Genomic DNA, 23,084 nt, shown 5'->3' on the forward strand with positions numbered 1-23,084 from the left:
TACGTACAAAAATATAAACATCCCCTGTGCCTGACGTACATACATAGTGTAGTCGGATGTTGGTCACTGTACAACACTCTATTCACATTTGTAACATTTGGCCTGTCCTCCCCACATTGACAAACACCTGGCCAGCACAGGTTCACATCACTCCTGCATCTCCCAGCCTTGAACACCGTAGTCACTACTAACACCATAGTCTCAACCTGATGATCTGGCACAGAGTTCACTTAAAAAAAGAACCAACATGAAAGCAACATAGCAGCCACTGCTACAGCAGGTTATGGGTGGGGGCTGATGACGATGGCTGCCAGGGGATGTTTGGGGTTTGGAGCTGGGCCGGGCCGGGCTGCTCCCCCTCTGGGGTAGTTGTGATGGACAGACAGGGGTTGAGTTAGTTCAGCACTCGATCTGAGACTGCAGCTGCCTGCGCAGGGTGAGGGTGCGCCGGTGGAGCTGCTGCATCTGCTGCATGCGGTCCCGCTGGCGGGCCAGGTTCTGGGGCATAGGGTAGCGCTGGCAGCCGTACAGGAAGCGGTAGGGGATGCGTACGTGGCAGGCGGTGGCGCGGCAGCGTGGCTGGGGCATGGGCGGCAGCAACATCCAGCGCTTCCTCTCGGCACAGTAGCGGTAGGCCTCTTTCCGGTACTGCTTGTCCACGTCGTCGCTGTTCTTCCAGCCGCCGATCACAAACACGTCCTCGTCGAAGTGGCAGATGGCGGCGCCCTCGATGCTGGTGACCTCGGGCGGCAGGCTCTCCAGGATCTCGTCTGAGATGTGGGCGCTGATCTTCTGCTTGGCGGCTTCGTCCCGCACCGTGTAGCTCTTAGGGCAGCAGGAGGCTGTGTGATAGAAGTTGGTAGAGGCCACAGCCATCTGGAACACACAGTAGTTGTCTATGAGTGGCAGGGAGTCCACGTCCTGCCACTGGCGGCTCTCTGTGTCGTAACGCGTGGTGACCGTCTTCAGCCCGTCCTCATTGTCCGTGTCCACCGGCGTGCGCGCCATCACGTATACATAACGGTCCTCCACACTCACCGCCTTCACGTCCCGCAGGATCTTGGGCGCTGACTCCAGGTTGTGCCACTTGTCCGGCTCAGGCTCGTACACGCTCACGTCCTTGAAGTGGCCACCGATGCTATACAGGATGTCTTTGATACAGGTGAGACCAAAGGAGTGTATACGTGTGGTCAGGTTGCTCACCTGTTCCCAGGTGTTGCGGTTGGGGTTGTAGCGCTCCACGGTCTTGGCGAAGCCCGGTTCCATGGAGCCCGCTACGTAGACGTGGGACTCTGTGGTGGCGATGGCATGGCCATCCAGGTGGTTGTGGATGTGGGGCAGGTTGACCCAGCGGTCTTCGTAGATGAAGTAGCCCACACATTCACTCAGGTAGTCACCCCCCTCCGACACCCCGCCCACCACCATGATCACGTCCATGTTCTGGCCGAAGCGCGGCTGGAAGGAGGCCATGTAGGACGACCAGAACTCCAGGTCAGCTGACTTGAGTTTCTCACAGCGGATGGCGTGGCCCTCCACGGCATCGGACACCAGACGGAGACAGGCCTCGTTGGCCGCCACCAGTGCCTCATTCTTCACCACGCGCGTCAGATAGGTGGGCTTAATCTGGGGTAGCCTGAGGAGACGGAACAACTCCTCAAAGTACCTCCCCCGCTGTTCTGTGTTCCTCTGGACCCACTTCACCACAGCCTCAAACAACACCTCTTCCGCGTCCACGGTGATCTCTGCGTCAGACAGCCAGTCCCTCACCAGGTGGAAGGGCAGGGTGTAGAACTCCTCATCCTGGATGACCTTGTGGAAATTGCGTCGGATCATGTCTGCGGCCCGCAGAGCCAGCTGGTCCAGGGTGTACATGTGGGCCAGACTGTGCACGGCCACACAGTTGGCCAGGCTCAGCTTCTTCTTCAAGAACTCCCCACAGAACTCCTTCAGATGCAGCAGCAGGAAACTGCAGCCAAACACACAATCAATAACAGAACAGGAAAAAACACCCATGAACTCACTACACTCAAGACACCCATGAACTCACTACACTCAAGTTCAGGTTTTGACAGGTTACAGGATGGTCAGTGCTATCCGGGATCTATGGGACATCCCGGATAAACGCTAACCTCAAGCCCTACCTAACCTTAACCCTTACCAATATACCTCAGTGGCACCTCCAGTAAGCCAAAACAACAATATTATATCACTGAACTACATACAAAATAATCAAGTACTAGCAAGTGGCGATTAAATGGATTATGCACATTAAAGGAACACTAATGTAAATTGTAAACAAACCTGTCAGCAAGCTCCAACACTTCATGCACATTGCAGGTGCTCACATGTATTTCACCCGTGTACATGTACTGAATGACGCTCTCCACCGTCTCCGGGTCTGGTCCCAATTCAGCGCTCCATTCCTTCATCTCAACCCGACCCGACAGAGACTCGGAGAACTGCCCTCCCAGCAACGGGGTGAAATAGTCCGTAGCCGCGGCCAGTACAGAACGGTGGGCAGAAAACTCACAGCTCTGAACATTCCCGGTTGCCACCCCACTACTGAAGGCCAGCGTCACGTCACAGAACAATCCCTGCTTCCTATGTTCGTTCTGCCGCCGAGACAGCTCTGTGCAGTGGGAGGAGGAGGTAAAATCCTCGCCCTCTTCCGTGTCCCCGTCCCCGACAATGACGCTGGGCGTGCTGCTACCGCTACTACCCCGGCTAGAGTCGTCTGGGTTCGGGGCTGCAGCTGCCATTCTGGCGGTGGTTGTGAGAATTCGGAACTGCAGTAAACTCGTGTGGGAAAGAACACACACGCAGACACACATACATAAACTGAAAACACAGACGGAATGACTGACATGCGCAGTGGATGCAAGGCGTTACTGCTCGGCGTGTGACGTAAAGCCCCGCCCACTCACTTGTGGCTGACAGGATAACCTTTTGTGCTTCTTCCACCTCAGCGTTCTCTGCCAAGGTATGGATGGTTCCATTCATTTCAATATTTTCATGTGATGGATGTTCTTTCTTATATAAGGGCAAGGCCAGTACATAGTCCCACTCTGTTACGTAAGTGAGTATAATCACTTTGCCATGAATGTACAGAAATTACACCCCCAGAGCACATAGAACAGGTGGACTGAGGTCTGAAGAATAGGCTCTATAGTAGTCTAGTAGACCTACATGATCTTACACATATGCACTGGCTGTTTGAGAAAACGAAGAATTGAGCCCTAATAGCTCACTACATCATTTCATCTGTTGTTATTGGATATGATATCATAACTTATCTATTTTTAAACCAATTAACTTAATAAACTGATGGATGGAGCATGACACAGTGAAACAATTAAATGCTGATTATATACCACATTTATTTTATGATCCGCAACACTGGAAGAACCAGACAGAGTTGTGTTCCAATAGGTCATCTTTAATATACTCAGTCACAGTTCTGAAAATATATTACAACCCATCTCTACAGAGGCACGTTCAGTTCACATCACATTAGGTCAAACAAAGTTTAAAAATTGTGATGACATGACAACACAAAGAGTACAGACAGATACATCTTACGAGAAATAGCCGGTCACAACGGAGCTGGTCTAGCTAGTAACATTCAGATAAATAATGCTGCATTCTATGGTCCCTTTGCCATCCTGGGCACCGTCCTGGTTGGGACACAGGAAGAGCTTTTCTCTGCTTGGTCAGCGGCATATCTTACGGTTTAAACACAACCGTTTCATGGGCATTTACTGTACATCAAAAATGCTGATAATATCTATAACATTCTTATTACATTTATTTAGTCCACTGTTAATACATCTATACATAAATAAAGCATATGATTTTAATATGGCACCGACACACTCAAGAAAGAGAATTGAACAGCGACACACAGGAACAGTCTGTTATACACAGACACATGCTTGGTTTACGGAGAGAGATGATAGTGGGAGATACAGTCTCAACGTACTTCACTATAGGCATAGGAGTAGTATAGTAGTAGTAGTAACAGCAGTAGTATTGGCAGTAAATGGGAAGACAATCATCTGTACCACTAGAGGTAATCTTGGGAAGAGTTGAATTGGATGAATTGCACTCCCCACACTATAGGGTTAAGGGTCAACCAATGAATGAGGCTCTTTTCTCCTTCTCTGCAGCATGTTTGATCAGCTAACTGATTTTTAAAAACTAAAACTGTATTAACTTTAAAAAGGGTTGTCCTTATTACTGTTGCAAAGCCACATCAATAATAATATCAGTCCCCATTTTTTCTCTCCCACCACTTGGGGCTGACAAAACACAGTATAGGTGGGGGTGGAGGTTAGGGTGCGGTGGTGGGGTAACTGGGGGGGGGGGGGGGGTCCATGGCCTGGTTTCCGTGGTTACATGGACATGTGTTCAGGGAGAACGTAGGAGATGTCGTCCCACGGGTGACGGTACAGACCCTGTTTCAGCCTCTTCTGATCCAGGTAGTGTCCTGAGGGAGAAGTAGAAATATAGCTTTAGGTATGGTTCCAATTTTAGCAATATCATATTCCGTATCCCCTGATCCTTACACCACAGCCCCTTCCCATGACAATTTCTAGGGGTCAAACTCATCAGGGTCATGACCCCTGACCCCTGACTTACCGATGAAGCCCATGCTCCGCCCCAGGACAAAGATTCCATTCAGCGCTCCGATCTCCACAAACTCATCAGCCTCGTCCCTGAGGGGGGGACAAACATCAGGGGGCAATGGTGAGTTGATGCAACACTGAATGTAGGCTAAGGACAACAAAAGGGAAAGCCGGCTGACCCAGACACAGTAGTATAGTTGCATTGTACAGAATGTAATTGACTGGAGTTTAATAGCATTAGCTAGCTAGCCTACCGTGTAAATCCACCACAGTTCCTGAGCAGGTCCACAAATGCTACTCCAATGAAACCGTCCACATTCAAGATCAGGTTTGGTTTCTGAAACCGCAGCAGAGAGGAGAAGACATGGTTTAGAACAGATGATCCCAGTAGGGTGATAGAGGCTGCAGGAGAGGATGACAGGGTTAGTACCTTGGCTGTGGTGATCTTCTCTACATCCATGGCGTAGTCCAACAGCTGGGTGGAGGGGAAGTTCTTCTTCACAAAGTCCTTTAGGATCTGCACCCGCATGTCTGGGTTGTTGATCTGAAACACAGACACACACAAAGTACTTGCACAGTGAAAAACATGAAGGACACATGGCATCCAAAAGAGACACAGGGACGGTGCTCACCGACTTGACCCTGTGTCCGATGCCCATGATCAGGTTGCCCTCCTTCTTCATCTTATTGACAAACTCCATTGGCAGCATGCCGCTGTCAAACGCCTTGCTGAACTGCTTGGCTGCAGCGTCCAGGGCCCCTCCGAACCGGTCCCCCTGGAAATCACACAAACAGAAAGAAATACTCAAATAGAGACACACTTTGACTACCAAAGCTCAATTAATTATTTATTTAAACAGAGGCATTGTCTTCAGAAGAGGCTCCTCTGCTGGTTTGAGTGGGCCTAAGTATGTAGAGGTTGACTTGACTACGGTCTTACGATGGTGAGCAGGCCAGACGTGAGGCTGGAGATAAGGTCTTTGCCAGCGCGGGCACAGACGATGGTGTTGTGGGCACCAGACACGGCAGGACCATGGTCAGCAGTCACCATCAGACACATCTCAATGAACTTGGAAGCATAACTGGGCAGCCTTGGGGCAAAGAGGAGGGAGGACACAGAGACATAGAATTGTAATTGAATTCAATTATGATAGAGTATGTTTAAATGTTTTATGTGAACAGTATTTGTATTATTATTATTATTATTGAGCATTTCACTGTTTCATGTTTTGGGGGATAGAAGCGTACCTCCTCTGGAACCAGAGCAGTCCCAGGGTTCCTCCCAGGCCCATCTCTGACTTGAACACCTCAGTGATGGGCATTCCAGCGTAGATCAGCTCCTGGCCCCTCTCATCACAGATACTGGTCATAAAGGAGGCTGGCTTACGGATCAGACCCAACTCCTACAGCACAGATGGTTAGAGAGAGAGAGAGAGTCAACGCACCCTCCTATTGCTCTCCATCTGTTTCAGTTTAACACATTCTGATGCGGTTCGGTGAAGTTTGCCTTATATGGAAGCATTGTCCAGAGCCAATAAGAGATCCTGATTCACCGCTAACTCACAGGGGACATGTGCCAGCGTGGCACTGACTGGTTGGCATTACTCACCCGGGCCCATGAGTAGTCCATTGGCACTGTGGGAGGGGGCACCTCCATAGCTGGAACGATGACTCCTTTGCCCACGAGGTCGTCATACACTGATCTGTACATGAGAAAGTTCCATTTCATAACAGTGCTTTTGTACGTTTACTAAACTGTACATTTTATGTTGCGGCTTGGATGTAATGTTTTTCTAATCATATCATTGTGTGATTTTCTGCACTGACTTGATGACATCTCCCAGCTCGTCAAAGCTCTTAGGTACGAAGGCTCCGGCCTCCTTCAGAGCCAGGTTCTTGGCCACGGCTGTCTCTGAGGCCTGATTGGCACACGCTCCAGCATGACCAAACTGGACCTACAGGTGACAGACTGGGTCAGCATATCATAGGAAACAGTCACAAACCCTATAACCAGACCCTTTCTCACAGTATGCCTGCCCTGCAAGTCTCTGTGATATCAATCCAATGACCTTTAAAACCCCCCCCATCACACTCACCTCTGAGGAGAACATGGTGGCACAGGTCCCGATGCACCAGCTCACCACAGGCTTGGTGATCCTGCCTGACTTGATGCCCTGGCAGATCTTATACTCCTCTGTGCCGCCAATCTAGAAGGGAGACCAACAGTGCTTTTAAAAGGAAGTCCACACACACTCACATTTGCAGAGGCGAGTATCCAAGCATGGAATTAGTCTGGTCATAAATGTTTATGTTAATTAGCTATGCTTGATGAAAATAAATTGATTGCGTTAAAAGGACAAGCTTTCTTTTTCTATGGTTAGTTTACTCAGTGGAGGGGGCCATTAGCATCAGTGATATAGACGTGTGTGTCTCTTTCAAATCCTCACCTCTCCCAGCATTACGATCATCTCTACCCCTGGGGTGTCCTGGTACCTCAGCACATGGTCTGTGTAGATTGAGCCTGGGTATCTAATGAAGAAATAAGCATTAATTATACACACAGAGACATACATCAGTAATCTTATCCACCCCATTCACACACACAGCCACTCTCTTACCTGTCTCCTCCGATGGCCACTCCCTCGTAGACTCCGTCGGTGGTGCGGGAGATGATGTTGTTGAGCTCGTTGGACATGCCTCCAGAGCGGGACACGTAGGCCACACTGCCTGGACGGTACAGCTTAGAGGCCAGGATGTTATCCAGCATGCCCCCTGTGTTCCCGATCTTAAAACAGCCAGGCTTGATCCCTCCAACCTGGACACGCACACACAGTTAGATAAGACACTCTTCTCTACACCTTTAAAGCAGACCTCACATACTGTAAGTGAGGGGTGTAGAGTAGGAGGGGCCTACCGTTGCCGGGCCGATGATAGTGATACCCTTCCTGTCCGCCCTCTTAATGATCTTCCTGGTCTGGGCTTCAGGGATGCCCTCGGCTATGATGGCAATGGTGTGGATCTGGAGAGGTGGGGAAACGAAGCATTACAGTCTGTCAGATCTACTGCGCTCTCACCATTATGGATGGCATGGAGGCTCTACCAACCTGTGGGTACTGCATGGTCTCCATGGTGCTGTCGAAGGCAGAGCGGAGCGAGGCGAAGTTAATGAGCACGTCCACCTCCGGGTGTTTCTTCATGGCGTCGCCCATGTTCTTATAGACAGGCAACAGGATCTCCTTATGGCCCCAGTAGAACTTCTGCTTGTGGTCCCCACTGGAACACACAGACAGTCACAAAGTTAGGCAGACAGACAAACCAGACAATAGATAAGCACACGCACGGTATTGACCATAAATATGCTTGTTATTTTCAACACCTCTCTGTGGTCTCGGGGCACTACAGTTAGAGTGGTATACAGGAAACAGGAAGTAGAGATACAGGAAAGTAAAGAAAGAGACACCTACGTGAATGGGTAGAGCATGGCAGACACAGAGGGCTCCTCCCTGGAGCAGGTGTAGTCAAAGTCCAGCATGCCCTGCACGGCCCGCGTCTGCATGCCCCACACGATGGACTTGGTCTGCTTGCTGAAGAGGGTTGACGCCTTGACTGCAGGGACAGGAACACACAGGGGACAAGGAAGAGAGAGGGAGGGAGAGGGAAAGGAGGAAATATGGAGGGAGAAAGATGGAGGGGAAGGTTAACTACAAAATAAAAAGTCACTCAGACAATGAACAGATGTTTGGAATGCACACGCACTTCCTCAGAGGGAGAAAAAAAAGAGCTTGATCTCCTTACTACCGCACCAGCAGAGAAAGGGCTTTTAACTCACTACAGAGAGGTATGAGCTTTAAAGAAGTAATATCCTACTCTGCTAAGAGGTGTGATAGACCAGGGAACACAACATCAACAGAACAGACACACGGCAGGGTAAACAGTTACTAGACAGTGAAGGAACCAAACACTGCCAGCCAGCCGCTGACTGAGACACAACCCACAGGAAACCACAGGGGTTAGTGAGACATAAACTGAACCTGCAACCATCCAAAACAACATGTTATCACTGTATATTTCTGAATGTCAGAAATTCCCCTCTAAGGACTACAAATGTGATCAGAAATGTAGTCGTCTATATGTCAATATTGTCCTAGCTGTTCCCATGGATGAACCCTTCGAACACCATATAAATAAAAGCCACTTCTAGCACACAGGCACATGAGAGAGGAGAGGACAGGAGCACACAGCCCAGCTCGAGGGCTTCACAGGGGGGCTAGGAGTAGAGCCATCTCCCAGGCCCACCCTAGTCCGTCTGTCTGACAGGGGAGTGTCCTACCTCCTGGACTGTCTGACGATGCCTGTCGCTTTGTGGCGCCACGACAATAACAAAAACAGAAACAATAAAATCAATGTTATTACATTCAGAATGTGCATAGATAATACCCACCAAAAGGGAAGGCTTTTCACAACAGATGCACAGCTAATGTGGCTGTGAGACCCCTAATGGCCACCAGTTGGAGCTGTGACACAGAAACTCACATTTTATGAGAGAAGGGGCTCTCAAGTAAGCCTCTTGCTACAATAACTGGGGTCAATTCCACTTCAATTCTAGTCAATTCAGAAAATAAACAAAATTCCAATTCCAATTCCACATTTTCCTAATTAAAATGCATAGAAGAGAATTGGAATTTCAGTGTACTTCCTGAATTGACTGGAATATAAATTGAATTGACCCCAACCCTGCTTGCTACATTGCATTCCAGCAAGACTTTTACATAACTACCTGAGAAGCATCATTCTTATGTTTCACGTGTGTGTATGGTCTCATCGAGGAGCTCACCTGGAGGGGCCCCTGACTTGGCCTTCTTGGAAGGAGAGGCCCCGGGGCCAGCCTTGTTCTCAGAGAAGGAGGCTGTCCTGCTGGAGGCTGGGGTCTGGAGAGGACAGAGGAGAGAGGAGAGAGAAGAGAGGGAAGACAGGAGAGAGGAGAAGAGGTGTTACATTCTGTTGAAGAGCTTAATCATGTTAACTCCAGCCATAATGCACACATGCCTTCATAGAATAGCCTTGATTTTAATGACTTGACTAAAAACATTCATGTTTTTTTGTGACAGCTCCACATGACCTGCATAGAGCGAGAGAGTAGCATGGTGCGAGCTTTACAATAAGGCCTTGTGTGATAAACCTGCAGTGATGCCAGCTGCACAGTAGGGCCCTGTGTACAGACTACGTCTATGGCACAGTGGACTTTTGTGTGTTGAACTTGCTTTGAAAACAATCTACATGGTGGGCCCCCACATTTAAAATTCATTCAAATTCATTAAAACAACATTCAGTTGTTGCATGGCGGAGCTGTATTTAGAATGAGATGGGTGCATTCCCCAGGAAGACCAATCGGCACTCATTTTGAGAAACTGTGCAGGTGCTGCTTTCATATTTTTGCCCTTTTGCCCTGACATCATCCATCATCAAATGGATGTAGATCGGCCCCCTTCCCATAACACATGCATGACCACGGACGCATCTCTCTGAAAGCCCCAATGCAGCACATTTCTAATGGAGCCCTGCAGGCTACAGCACAGGCCTAGTGTATTGTGTCCTGGCTGCTATTTAAAACCAAAGTAGCATACAAAGCCAGGCAATGCTCTTCACACAAAGCCGCACCTCAGATTACCTCACTGTGCCAGCATGGGAATCTCAGTTTTTGAAAAATGTTAGATTTTTGATGATGTCATCGGATATAACTTATTAAAGCCCCCATGCAGTCTTATTTTTATATCATCACTGTATGTCTAATAAATCACTGTGTGTGTTTATTTCATGAAAATAACTATAATTTTATATTATTTATTTCCCTGAGCCTCCTTTTGCCTTTGAAATGCTCTGTCTGATCGTGTGGGCGTGCTGATACAAATTTTAATATATTTACATACACAGTCCTGATTAGCAGATAGGATCGTCTACTCTAGAGCCTGCCCCGCTTACCCTTTCAAAGTAGGAGGATACATATTCAAATAAATGGCGACTGGTCATTGGTCAGAATAATCAAATCAGATTGTGATATCCATCCCACCTGAACAGGCTGAAATTCCAGGCATTTTTTCCTCCAAAATCTCTTACATTAAAAAGGGCATCATCATCATTTTCACAACTTCAGAGTGTTATTTTGCGATCAGTGTGGAAATATCATTAAAAAACAGCAACATCACATTTTTGACTGCACTTCCCCTTTAACTTTATATGTTTTACAACTAAACTTAGAAATGCGCTGTTTTCACATATGTAGACACTGGTATGGTGCTGGAGATAATGAATATGCGGTTGAAAAGTGGTGGAATTGCCCTTTAACTAACTACAGGCTAAGTGTAACCTACCGATGAACTGGCACTGGAGTTGAGCAGGAAGTTGGCGGTGTGGGCGGCGACGGGAGGCTCTCTGGGTATTGGTCGGTGGCCCAGCGCCATGCCGACAATGGCAGTCATGTGAGTCTCTGTGCCGAAGACATGGATGGGGATGCCAGTAGTCTTACCTGTGGAAACATGGCACACACAGTGAATGTCTTCAGAAGGTTGAGTGTGTCAATCAATGCTAGAAATAGCATTGGCTTGACCTTTTATCACAGAGGAAATTAGGAGAAATACAAGACCATGAGCATCTCTTGCAAAAGGCACTTTTATCTATTTTGGAGTTACTCACCCACTTCACCCATGACTCTGAGGCCTTCCTGGTAATTTGGGCCCCCACGGCGGACAAATATGGTGATCTCATGCTCCTTTATGGGGCCCTGGTAGTCCCTGATGGCCCTGACAATGCCCTGGAACAGAGATAAGAGAGGATCTCAGAGTAGCCTAACCCTAGGGGAAACTAAATCACAATTGCTTCAGACATTGTGTTCAGCTCTGTGGATCCATTTTTATTTCTACCTTAAATGTGGCTGCAACGTTAGTGAAGTTTGCAATGCTTCCTCCGATGATCAGGACTTTTCCGTCGGGGTGTTTCTCGCGGGTCATCAGGGACAGGATGGTCTTGGCATAGTCATAGGTCTGCTGTTCGCTAGGTGCTCCTGAATACTCCCCGTAATTGGCCAGCTCGTCAACCCCGCCCAGGTCACAGATGGTGTCACTGTGTAGGAGGGATCTCATTTGATAAAACACACAACCACAGGGGTGCACGGACAATACACACACAATCACCTCAAGGAAACATCTACAGTATACTGTACATTCAGTCTAGTAGTGCATTGCCATTGTGAAAGTTTCATTACATCAACCAACAGTCTCTCTCTCTCCCAGTCTGTAAACACTGTTAAAACAATCTATACAAACAGACACTACTCCAATCCACAGAAGCATTCAGTCACAGCAAGCTGTGTGTACGTTACACCTCATGCCCCTGACAGATTCCTCCAGACTCTCGTTAAGATGGCATCGTTAGAGGATCTCATTTAGCCCTCTGCTGAATGAGCAGCAGCGTCTGGTCTCAGCTGCTGCCTCGCCATCAATCTGATTGTTGCATCACTAGCTGGTGCACTCTCCTAATGCTAAACCCAATTACAACCGAGGTAGCGTAGCTTAGGAGCCAGTCAGAAACTAAGCTAACAGGGCCATTAGCAACACCCCAATGAAAGAATATGGGAGTATTGAGAGAAACTCCAAACATGTTATTAGTAACATTGTTGAAGACACATGGCTGAGATTGAGATAATTGTGATTGGTGACTCTACCTGTAGACGACGGAAGCCCCTCCTCCTGCCACCATGGTCCAGATTCTTCCGCGGGGGTTGAGCAGGGTGAGTTTGAGACTGGCACCACTCTTGGCATCCAGGTCTGCAATGTAGGCCTCCTGCAAGAGCCAAAGGAAAGGTTAGCTGAAGGTGCAGTGGTAGTGGTAGTGTAGGGTTTCCTGATTGCAGCAGTAACCAGGCCAGACATCAATTAGGCTGTAATGATCCACTCATGCTGTTCCCTTTCAAACTCATTTGGCCCTGGTTCAATGACAGAGGATAAACATGCATTAACATTGATACATCTTTGGTAGCCCAGGTCCACACTTTAAAATATCAGTATTTCTCCTCAGATTAAAACAGCCTGCTGCCAATCAGAGCTGGTTGTTTGTGACAGCGAGGGACACAGCTGGGGACACACCCAATCAAAGGCCCCCGCTGGTCCCGTGGCTCCCCCCCAGACTGACAGCAGCCCAATTAAAAACGGGCCCGTAAGGTGCCTACAGCACCCAGATAGACCCTCTGTCTCAAAGCAGCTCAGACCAGCCAGAACCACACACACACACAGAGAACCATTAACCATACTGCCAAAAACAACTATCAAAACACAAGCCAATTAAAATCAACAATAAAAGACAAAAACACTGGTCTAACATTTCAAATCTAGACTGGGACATAGAAATGGAGACAGATGACAGAATATCTAAGCGTAGAATAATAACATCTAATGAGGTCACTACATCTCTGTTGTCCCTGTAGCCCTCCACCCTGACGACCGTCGCTACTGGGGTGTGCTATGGTATCGCCATGGAGATAAGGTAATAACTCAGTATGAGTCAAGGCTGATTAATCTCTGTTCTAGTCACTCCCCCAGTCCCTTTCCAGATCAACATCCCTCTCCATAGCTGGGACAGCCAGAGGACTCATAAAATAGTCATGTGTCGTCAATAAACAGGAAGGAACTGAAATCTTTATCACTGTACGGGTGTGCATCTAGTCAGCAAAATAAAAACTAATGAGGAAACAGATATACAGTTGAAGTCGGAAGTTTACATACACTTAGGTTGGAGTCATTAAAACTTGTTTTTCAACCACTCCACAAATGTCTTGTTAACAAACTATAGTTTTGGCAAATCGGTTAGGACATCTACTTTGTGCATGACACAAGTAATTTTTCCAACAATTGTTTACAGACAGATTATTTCACTTATAATTCACTGTATCACAATTCCAGTGGGAATCATTTGAGTCAATTGGCGGTGGACCTGTGGATGTATTTCAAGGCCTACCTTCAAACTCAGTGCCTCTTTGCTTGACATCATGGGAAAATCAAAAGAAATCAGCCAAGACCTCAAAAAAAATGTGTAGACCTCCACAAGTCTGGTTCATCCTTGAGAGCAATTTCCAAACGCCTGAAGGTACCACGTTCATCTGTACAAACAATAGTACGCAAGTATAAACACCATGGGACCATGCAGCCGTCATACCGCTCAGGAAGGAGACGCGTTCTGTCTCCTAGAGATGAATGTACTTTGGTGCGAAAAGTGCAAATCAATCCCAGAACAGCAGCAAAGGACCTTGTGAAGATGCTTGAGGAAACAGGCACAAAAGTATCTACAGTGAGGGAAAAAAGTATTTGATCCCCTGCTGATTTTGTACATTTGCCCACTGACAAAGACATGATCAGTCTATAATTTTAATGGTATGTTTATTTGAACAGTGAGAGACAGCATAACAAAACAAAAATCCAGAAAAACGCATGTCAAAAATGTTATAAATTGATTTGCATTTTAATGAGGGAAATAAGTATTTGACCCCTCTGCAAAACATGACTTAGTACTTGGTAGCAAAACTCTTGTTGGCAATCACAGAGGTCAGACGTTTCTTGTAGTTGGCCACCAGGTTTGCACACATCTCAGGAGGGATTTTGTCCCACTCCTCTTTGCAGATCTTCTCCAAGTCATTAAGGTTTCGAGGCTGACGTTTGGCAACTCGAACCTTCAGCTCCCTCCACAGATTTTCTATGGGATTAAGGTCTGGAGACTGGCTAGGCCACTCCAGGACCTTAATGTGCTTCTTCTTGAGCCACTCCTTTGTTGCCTTGGCCATGTGTTTTGGGTCATTGTCATGCTGGAATACCCATCCACGACCCATTTTCAATGCCCTGGCTGAGGGAAGGAGGTTCACACCCAAGATTTGACAGTACATGGCCCCGTCCATCGTCCCTTTAATGCAGTGAAGCTGTCCTGTCCCCTTAGCAGAAAAACACCCCCAAAGCATAATGTGTCCACCTCCATGTTTGACGGTGGGGATGGTGTTCTTGGGGTCATGGGCAGCATTCCTCCTCCTCCAAACACGGCGAGTTGATTTGATGTCAAAGAGCTCCATTTTGGTCTCATCTGACCACAACACTTTCACCCAGTTCTCCTCTGAATCATTCAGATGTTCATTGGCAAACTTCAGACGGGCCAGTATATGTGCTTTCTTGAGCAGGGGGACCTTGCGGGCGCTGCAGGATTTCAGTCCTTCACGGCATAGTGTGATACCAATTGTTTTCTTGGTGACTATGGTCCCAGCTGCCTTGAGATCATTGACAAGATCCTCCCATGTAGTTCTGGGCTGATTCCTTACTGTTCTCATGATCATTGCAACTCCACGAGGTGAGATCTTGCATGGAGCCCCAGGCCGAGGGAGATTGACAGTTCTTTTGTGTTTCTTCCATTTGCGAATAATCGCACCAACTGTTGTCACCGTCTCACCAAGCTGCTTGGCGATGGTCTTGTAGCCCATTCCAGCCTTGTGTAGGTCTACAATCTTGTCCCTGACATCCTTGGAGAGCTCTTTGGTCATGGCCATGGTGGAGAGTTTGGAATCTGATTGATTGATTGCTTCTGTGGACAGGTGTCTTTTATACAGGTAACAAACTGAGATTAGGAGCACTCCCTTTAAGAGTGTGCTCCTAATCTCAGCTCGTTACCTGTATAAAAGACACCTGGGAGCCAGAAATCTTTCTGATTGAGAGGGGGTGAAATACTTAATTCCCTCATTAAAATGCAAATCAATTTATAACATTTTTGACATGCATTTTTCTGGATTTTGTTGTTGTTATTCTGTCTCTCACTGTTCAAATAAACCTACCATTAAAATTATAGACTGATCATTTCTTTGTCAGTGGGCAAACGTACAAAATCAGCAGGGGATCAAATACTTTTTTCCCCTCACTGTATATCCACAGTAAAACAAGTCCTATATCGACATAACCTGAAAGGCCGCTCAGCAAGGAAGAAGCCACTGCTCCAAAACCGCCATAAAAAAGCCAGACTACGGTTTATAACTGCAGATGGGGACAAAGATCGTACTTTTTGGAGAAATGTCCTCTGGTCTGATGAAACAAAAATAGAACTGTTTGGCCATAATGACATTTACATTTACATTATTTAGCAGACGCTCTTATCCAGAGCGACTTACAGTTAGTGCATACATTATTATTTTTTATTTTTTTATACTGGCCCCCCGTTGGAAACGAACCCACAACCCTGGCGTTGCAAACGCCATGCTCTACCAACTGAGCTACCTCCCTGCCGGCCATTCCCTCCCCTACCCTAGACGACGCTGGGCCAATTGTGTGCCGCCCCATTGGTCTCCCGGTTGCGGCCGGCTACGACAGAGCCTGGATTCGAACCAGGATCTCTAGTGGCACAGCTAGCACTGCGATGCAGTGCCTTAGACCACTGCGCCACTCGGGAGACATCGATATGTTTGGAGGAAAAAGGGGAAAGCTTGCAAGCCGAAGAACACCATCCCAACCGTGAAGCACAGGGGTGGCAGCATCATGCTGTGGGGGTGCTTTGCTGCAGGAGGGACTGGTGCACTTCACAAAATAGATGACATCATGAGGAAGGAAAATTATGTGGATATATTGAAGCAACTTCTCAAGACATCAGTCAGGAAGTTAAAGCTTGGTCGCAAATGGGTCTTCCAAATTGACAATGACCCCAAGCATACTTCCAAAGTTGTGGCAAAATGGCTTAAGGACAACAAAGTCAAGGTATTGGAGTGGCCATCACAAAGCCCTGACCTCAATCCTATAGAACATTTGTGGGCAGAACTGAAAAAGCATGTGCGAGCAAGGAGGCCTACAAACGTGACTCAGTTACACCAGCTCTGTCAGGAGGAATTGGCCAAAATTCACCCAATTTATTGTGGGAACCTTGTGGAAGGCTACCCGAAACGTTTGACCCAAGTTAAACAATTTAAAGGCAATGCTACCAAATACTAATTGAGTGTATGTAAACTTCTGACCCACTGGGAATGTGATGAAAGTAATAAAAGCTTAAATAAATCATTCTCTATACTATTATTCTGACATTTCACATTCTTAAAATAAAGTGGTGATCCTAACTGACCTAACACAGGGAATTTTTACTAGGATTAAATGTCAGGAATTGTGAAAAACTGAGTTTAAATGTATTTGGCTAAGGTGTATGTAAACTTCCGACTTCAACTGTAGTATGTACATCTGAGATTTTTATGATGATTAATTTAGGTGGAGGCTTATTTGAAAAGATATGCAAAGTTTTTACCAGGGTTGGGGTCAATTCCATTTCAATTCCAGAAGTACACTGATATTCAAATTCTCTTCCATGATTTTCAATGAGGAAAATGTTGAATTGGATTTACTTTCTGAATTGACCCCAACCTTGGTCTTTACATGATACACAATTACTTGTAAAGCGATTCTATAATAATATTTTATGACTTCCTTGGAACTGCCCTTATCCTTCTAGTTCCTTCAATGTAACAAAATGGACATAGCAGCCTCTGGCTAGTAGTCATGTGATTGTCCTCACCTCAGGGTAGGCCTCCCTGCCAAAGGGTGGAGGGAACTCCACGTCGCCCCACTTGGCCTTACAGAGGTAGTCAGCCGTGGCATCGATCTTAGCTGCCATGTCCAGCACAAACACGCCATCCTTCGTGACCACTGGGAGAAGAAAACAGAGAGAGAGAGGCAAATAGAAGCATGTTAGCCCGGGGGTTAAATACAGGAAGGCAAAGAGCCACATCCTCTTATTGATATTCACTTGGCTTCTTCCACTGATTGAAACAGAGGACTGCTCTCCATCTGTACCTCACTGCTTCCATCCTACTTAAGTGGATTTGTTCTGGGGTCAGGTATGATTGGAAACGGCACAGTTTTGTTTAGATAAACACTGTGACACTGTGTGTGTTCGTTCGTGTAGTTTCCACAGAAACCTGCTCGTCTCTAGCGGTGCCACTGTGGGGGTGATCTCTAAAATAGAACACAGGGGAAATGAGAGAGGACCATGTCCGCCCCCAGGGGGCGTCCTAACCTCCCTAGTCCCTACTCTCTCTGCAGGAGGGGGAGATTGGGGAGGCAGGGGGTGTGGGGGAGACATCAAAGCAGGAGGGGAGGTCTCAGCAGCCCCAGTCCTCTCCCCTCCACAGAAACATCTGCCACGGGGCATATAACCTGGTACTGATGACCAATTAAACCCTGATAAACACACTGCTGTCATCAAACAGCAGGAACATCAATTATTGAACCAGTTCCCCCCTCAGAATTAGAATATTGTAATGAACTTCTGCTCCTCTATATGTTTTACCACATGGAATTGTTTTTAGATTCCGTTTGATCTTTATTTCTCCTCAAACTTCTTAATTCTATGACAAAATGATGAGGCTGTGAGTGTATGTCTGGATTAGGGAGTTGTTCAGAGCATCATGGTTAGGCTGTGGTAGGAGGTTGGTAGGAGTGTTGGTTGTGGTAGGATTGTATGACAGGACCTACCCAGTGGGTTGATCTCTAGGTAGGTGAAGTACAGGTCTTCATACAGGTTGAAGAGACCAACAATGAAGCTGGCCAGAACCCTGCAGGAAGAAACAATCAGACAACAAGTTAAACTGTTTTATAGCTACACCTTAACCTTTCCCTAAAATACAGACAGCCCCTTTCTTTTCCTTATTATGTGCAGGGAATTAAATATGGTTCAGTGGAAGATCTGCCAACTGAATGTTCATTCTAATGAATGTCCCTTAGTGATAGCACTGTCCTTTCGAACAGTGAGTCACACCCTTTATATAGCACTAAATCCATAAAAACAAGAGCCAGCATTAATAAGGAATAAGTGAGGGAAAGAGGGAGGGGTGGAGGGAGTGCTGGAGGAGGAACCAGCTCTTTTCCACTGCACTTCTAAATTAGCTGGTAAGCCTCGCTACAATGAAAGAAAAATCTAATTTACTCCCGCCTCCTCCTGTCAAACCAGAAGGTTGAAGGGAGGAGGAAGGGGGGCTGTGGTATTTCTTCCTCTCTCCCTGCCTGCCTGTCTGTCAGCTGTGCAGGCAGCTCTGTGGCCTTGTGACCACGTCAGTCTCCTGTCTGTCAGGAGGGCTATTCTAGCTACCAGGAGAACACTGGCCTCAGGGAGTGAGGGGGTCAGGCCCGACACATCACACCCACAGTGACTAAGCTCCTCTCCTACTGACAGGTTCTGATAGGGCTAGGGCCACCGCTCCGGTCCTAGATCCAAAGGAGGGAAGAGGGTGAGGGGGGGGGTGGTGAACAGTGCAGAGCCGTCTTCCTCAATGTCAGCCAAGACCGTGGTGAGCCTAGCCAGGCCCTGCCTGCAGTCACAGAGAGCTGTTTCGAGCGAAGGGAGGGGGTAGTTGGGTGGGTCACTGTATCATACCCATCAAAATAAACGTCAGGCTCCAGGAACGTGCTCAGAATAAGGCTAAGGGGGGATGAAAGGAGGGGGTGATCGAAGAAAGGCGAGCTCGTAGCGGAGGGAGTTTGTCATTTGTCTAATGGAACTCACCCCCCTCCTCCTTCTCCCTCCAGCTTTACTGCATCATCACAGAGTACCTCACCATCGCTTTCCCCTCTCTGTGTTTTGTATTGTGTGGTGCTGCCATTGCTTGCCAGCCAGCTTTAGTTTTGCACAACAGCACGTTCTTTCTCTAACCCTCCACTTCTCTACCTCAGAATGAATGAGGTGTTCTCTCCCACAAATATACCCACTTTTAATCTAGTATCTTGTTATTTTAGTGTGCAAATGATCTCTCTTATGAAGTAGAAATCTGTTTTTAAATGAATGCAGTATGTCTCGCGCCACTCACGCTTTTTTGTCTGCAGCGACATGGGTCAGGAGCTGTTTCTTCACTGCGTCTTCAGTCAGCTTCTCATCCACTCCTACCAGCAGCTTACTGGCCTTAGCGTCCACGTCACCCACGTCTACCCCTCCTTCATGGTGGAACAACACGTAGTCTCCCTCCCGTGTGGCGTAGATACACACATAGAACTCCTCTTCCTGAGGGATAGGGAGACACACACACACACAGGTCAGTTATAGACAACCAGAGACTTGTATGTCATAGAAGCCATTTTGTTCAAGGGATAATTCACTCCAAAACTATCTTCAGCACAGTTTTTGCTCTGTACTTAAAGTGCTCAATCTTGAAAACTTGATTGCTGACATGCATCATTGTTTGGGATGGCATTAACAGTTGACTAATGAACAAAATACTAAAATGTATTTATTTATTTAGTGAACTATCCCTTTAAAGCCACTCCTTGAGATTTGACATACTGTTTAGTGACGGTGCAGTACCTCACACTACTCATGAATGAAATTAAAGTAAGTTGGAAAACCTGTTGGGCTGCAATCCTCGGAGGTAGCTAGACTAGAGAAATCGCACCGATAGTTTACCTGCTTGTGGGCTACAAATGGCTCGATGAGGAAGTTCTTCAGGATCCCCTTGGCTTTTCCCACCTGAGAAACACATACAGCACTTATTTAGAAGCACAAACACACATTGTGTTGAGGAGAAAGAGAGAACTTACGGAGCAAAAAGGCTGCATTTGGCAAAATCATCATGAATTCCCATGGGAGACTACAGTGCTATAATGACTATTTCTCTGAGCAGCTGAAGTGAGCCAGCTGTAGCGAGTCTGGAGAATCCATCATAATGCAGCAATGCACTTGTTTACGGGTACGCCCTCAGGACTGATAGAGGGAGAGAAGCAGAGAGAGAGAAAAGGAGAGGGAGGCTATAAAAAGCAGAGGAGAGCAGTATGAATGAACACAGCTCAAGGCCACAAAGTGGCCACAGAGCCAATAAATAAATCAGGCCATGGGACAAGAAAGTGTAGTTGGATAAAGCCTGAAAAAAGGAGGCCCAAACTGACAGAAGATGACGTCCACACAGAGCAGTAGTCTAGTATAGTCCTAGGTGACTTCAACATGAGAGCTCATTTAGCTAGCTGTCACACTGCCTGTGTTAAAAGGCCACCAGCCATAAAAAACAACCAGGGACTGCCCGGGAGAGCAGTCAGCCGACAGAAAAAAGGAGGGAGAAAGAGAGAAGGATGACATTTCCGAGAGACGGAATAAAGGAGGGACGATGAGGGGAGACAAGAGGCCGTCTGATTAAAGATGGGCTGAGGCCAATTTAGACAGAAATGATCTCCATACTGATTCTCTCACTGCTACCTAGAGAATGAGGGAAAAGGAGGAGGAGAGCGACGAAAAGGTTGGAGGAATATATTGAGTAAGAAGCTAAAAAAAAGTAGGAAACATGATTGAAGTTTTACACAAACAAAGTGGTGACCAAAAGGGGTCAATTCAATTGATATGATACATAACAACCACTGACATGTTCACACACATTTGCCTGGAAACACATGAACTATTCTGGTTCCACCCTATCACTAAGGGAAGCTATGGCGTCAAAGAGTGGGGGAAATAGCCAGGCAGGGAGTCATCTCAACCTCTGGGAAGAGGGATTTGGTAGGCTGAGGATTTACAGAAAAAGTAGAGAGGAGAGAGAGGACAAAAAGTCCAGCTGACAGACTAAATTGTTCACAGTGACTGAACTCTGCCCCACCTCTTCTCTCTAATCCAGACACACACACATATATACACAATTACAGAATGCCATTCACTTAGACAACTAACACATACTGTAGACCTCAAACTAGTATAATACCCAGTACCACCCTCTGTAATCTCAATATCCAGCTACTGCACAAGCACACCAACTATCCCATATACAGCAACCCACACATCTAAACAATTAAAATACACAACATATTGTGAAATATATTCTATAACAAGTTATCCAGATTCTAAAATTGACAACAACATCTGTTCAAACCAGTCAAAATAACCAGTCACGCTTCATCCAGATAGACACCATCTTAAACCTGTGAATTAATTTGTTAATATTTATGGTCTCCAGCAGCCACTGACGTTTTCATCTAAAATGTCTGGCCAGTGATATATCCAGCAGCCCACAGTTGTCTACCTCTAACGCAAGCACGCACACACATGCGCACACACGCTCCCTCTCTTAGCCCATGGTTTATGAAGCACACAAACGTCTATGTGGCACACAGAGTGATGGATCTACTGTAGCGTGCTCGGCTTACACCGAAACCTGTTTACTCACTGGCAGGACTCTCTGTTTCGGATGACTGGCCTGACTGACTACCGAGAGTACATTAGCAATCTGTGCAGCTCTGGAGGCAGAGTTAAACATACATCAAAACAAACACACTTAACTTGGATGGGTAGTACTACATTTACATTTTGGTCATTTAGCAGACGCTCTTAGCGACTTACAGTTAGTGAGTTCATAAAAAAATTTTTATTTCATGGCATGGGAAAGAGATGATAAAGAGAGAAATATCCGAAAAGAGAGGGCAGAGTGGAAACAAATGTTCTGTTAGAGACAGAGTAAACAGTGAGCAGAGTGAAAGAGTTCACTACAGTGCAGACTGAAGAGCCTAGGGGGAGATGGGTTTCAATGTGCATGACCAGGAATGGGCATGAACCTAGCTGTAGGTACTGTACTTTGGAAGATCCACTTCAGGATGACTTAGTGTGTGTGTGTGTGTGTGTGTGTGTGTGTGTGTGTGTGTGTGTGTGTGTGTGTGTGTGTGTGTGTGTGTGTGTGTGTGTGTGGGGGGGGGGGGTTAATGACTTACCATGGTCTCTCTCATGAGGCGGGTCTTCAGCCACTCTTGGACACCTTTCAGGTCCAGGTTGACACCTACCAGTCCCAGCTTCCCCCGCCGCTTGATCAGCTGGTCTGGCTTCACTACCAGCCGCTAGGGAACAGACAACATGATCGAACTGTTAGCATCACAACACTAGGATAATGACATAAGTGACTGTGATTTAGTGATCATCCTTAGACTAGACTACCCTTGACAGGATAAAGTAGTTGAACTCACATTAACACATTGCTAATTTGTTGTTTATGATAAGAGTTTAGGATACCTTTTTTGATATACTAAGAGAACCATTATTAGCATGTTTTAACCACTCCTATGTAAATGGTAGATTATCTGACACTCAAGAAGAAGGTCTGATCTCATTATTACTGAAACAGGATACAAGTGGAAAATATAAAGATCCAGTCTATTTACAAAATTGGAGGCCCCTTACACTTCAGTGTTGTGATGCAAAAATCATAGCAAAATGTATAGCGCATAGAATTAAAAAGGTATTGTCGGATATTATTCATTCTAATCAGACAGGTTTTTTACATGGAAGATACATTGGAGATAATATAAGGCAAGTATTGGAAACAATAGAACACTATGGAAAATATGGGAAACCAGGCCTGCTATTCATAGCAGACTTCGAAAAGGCATTTGATAAAGTTCGACTGGGGTTTATATATAAATGCCTGGAGCATTTCAATTTTGGAGAATCTCT

At 46.6% G+C, this 23,084-nt stretch overlaps 1 protein-coding gene and 1 pseudogene across 2 annotated transcripts in view; both read right to left on the reverse strand.

Moving 5' to 3' along the window:
• Window positions 1-36: 36 nt before the first annotated feature.
• LOC311146734 (kelch-like protein 11) lies at window positions 37-2,866 on the reverse strand (annotated as a pseudogene). The gene is made up of 2 exons (XR_014615220.1): window positions 2,302-2,866; window positions 37-1,966 (listed from the first exon to the last, which is right to left on the reverse strand). The product of XR_014615220.1 is annotated as a kelch-like protein 11 (transcript).
• A 549-nt stretch (window positions 2,867-3,415) lies between these two features.
• LOC311105903 (ATP-citrate synthase) overlaps window positions 3,416-23,084 on the reverse strand; it is a 33,151-nt gene continuing 13,482 nt past the window's right edge. The window contains exons 3-27 of the mRNA XM_084148127.1: window positions 22,349-22,471; window positions 20,070-20,132; window positions 19,480-19,670; window positions 18,152-18,231; window positions 17,193-17,323; window positions 12,343-12,461; window positions 11,543-11,741; window positions 11,316-11,433; window positions 10,994-11,148; window positions 9,460-9,553; window positions 8,090-8,231; window positions 7,730-7,898; window positions 7,540-7,644; window positions 7,244-7,440; window positions 7,073-7,154; window positions 6,722-6,832; window positions 6,453-6,580; window positions 6,235-6,328; window positions 5,874-6,028; window positions 5,566-5,716; window positions 5,258-5,401; window positions 5,056-5,169; window positions 4,880-4,962; window positions 4,639-4,715; window positions 3,416-4,486 (exon numbers count right to left, since the gene is read on the reverse strand). Of these exons, the coding sequence (XP_084004253.1) occupies window positions 4,392-4,486; window positions 4,639-4,715; window positions 4,880-4,962; window positions 5,056-5,169; window positions 5,258-5,401; window positions 5,566-5,716; window positions 5,874-6,028; window positions 6,235-6,328; window positions 6,453-6,580; window positions 6,722-6,832; window positions 7,073-7,154; window positions 7,244-7,440; window positions 7,540-7,644; window positions 7,730-7,898; window positions 8,090-8,231; window positions 9,460-9,553; window positions 10,994-11,148; window positions 11,316-11,433; window positions 11,543-11,741; window positions 12,343-12,461; window positions 17,193-17,323; window positions 18,152-18,231; window positions 19,480-19,670; window positions 20,070-20,132; window positions 22,349-22,471 (3,120 nt within the window). The 3' untranslated portion in view covers window positions 3,416-4,391. The remainder of the gene's footprint in view (window positions 4,487-4,638; window positions 4,716-4,879; window positions 4,963-5,055; window positions 5,170-5,257; window positions 5,402-5,565; window positions 5,717-5,873; window positions 6,029-6,234; window positions 6,329-6,452; window positions 6,581-6,721; window positions 6,833-7,072; window positions 7,155-7,243; window positions 7,441-7,539; window positions 7,645-7,729; window positions 7,899-8,089; window positions 8,232-9,459; window positions 9,554-10,993; window positions 11,149-11,315; window positions 11,434-11,542; window positions 11,742-12,342; window positions 12,462-17,192; window positions 17,324-18,151; window positions 18,232-19,479; window positions 19,671-20,069; window positions 20,133-22,348; window positions 22,472-23,084) is intronic.

The sequence above is a fragment of the Coregonus lavaretus genome, assembly GCF_964263955.1.
Source record: "Coregonus lavaretus genome assembly, chromosome: 2".
In the NCBI taxonomy this organism is placed as follows: domain Eukaryota; kingdom Metazoa; phylum Chordata; class Actinopteri; order Salmoniformes; family Salmonidae; genus Coregonus; species Coregonus lavaretus.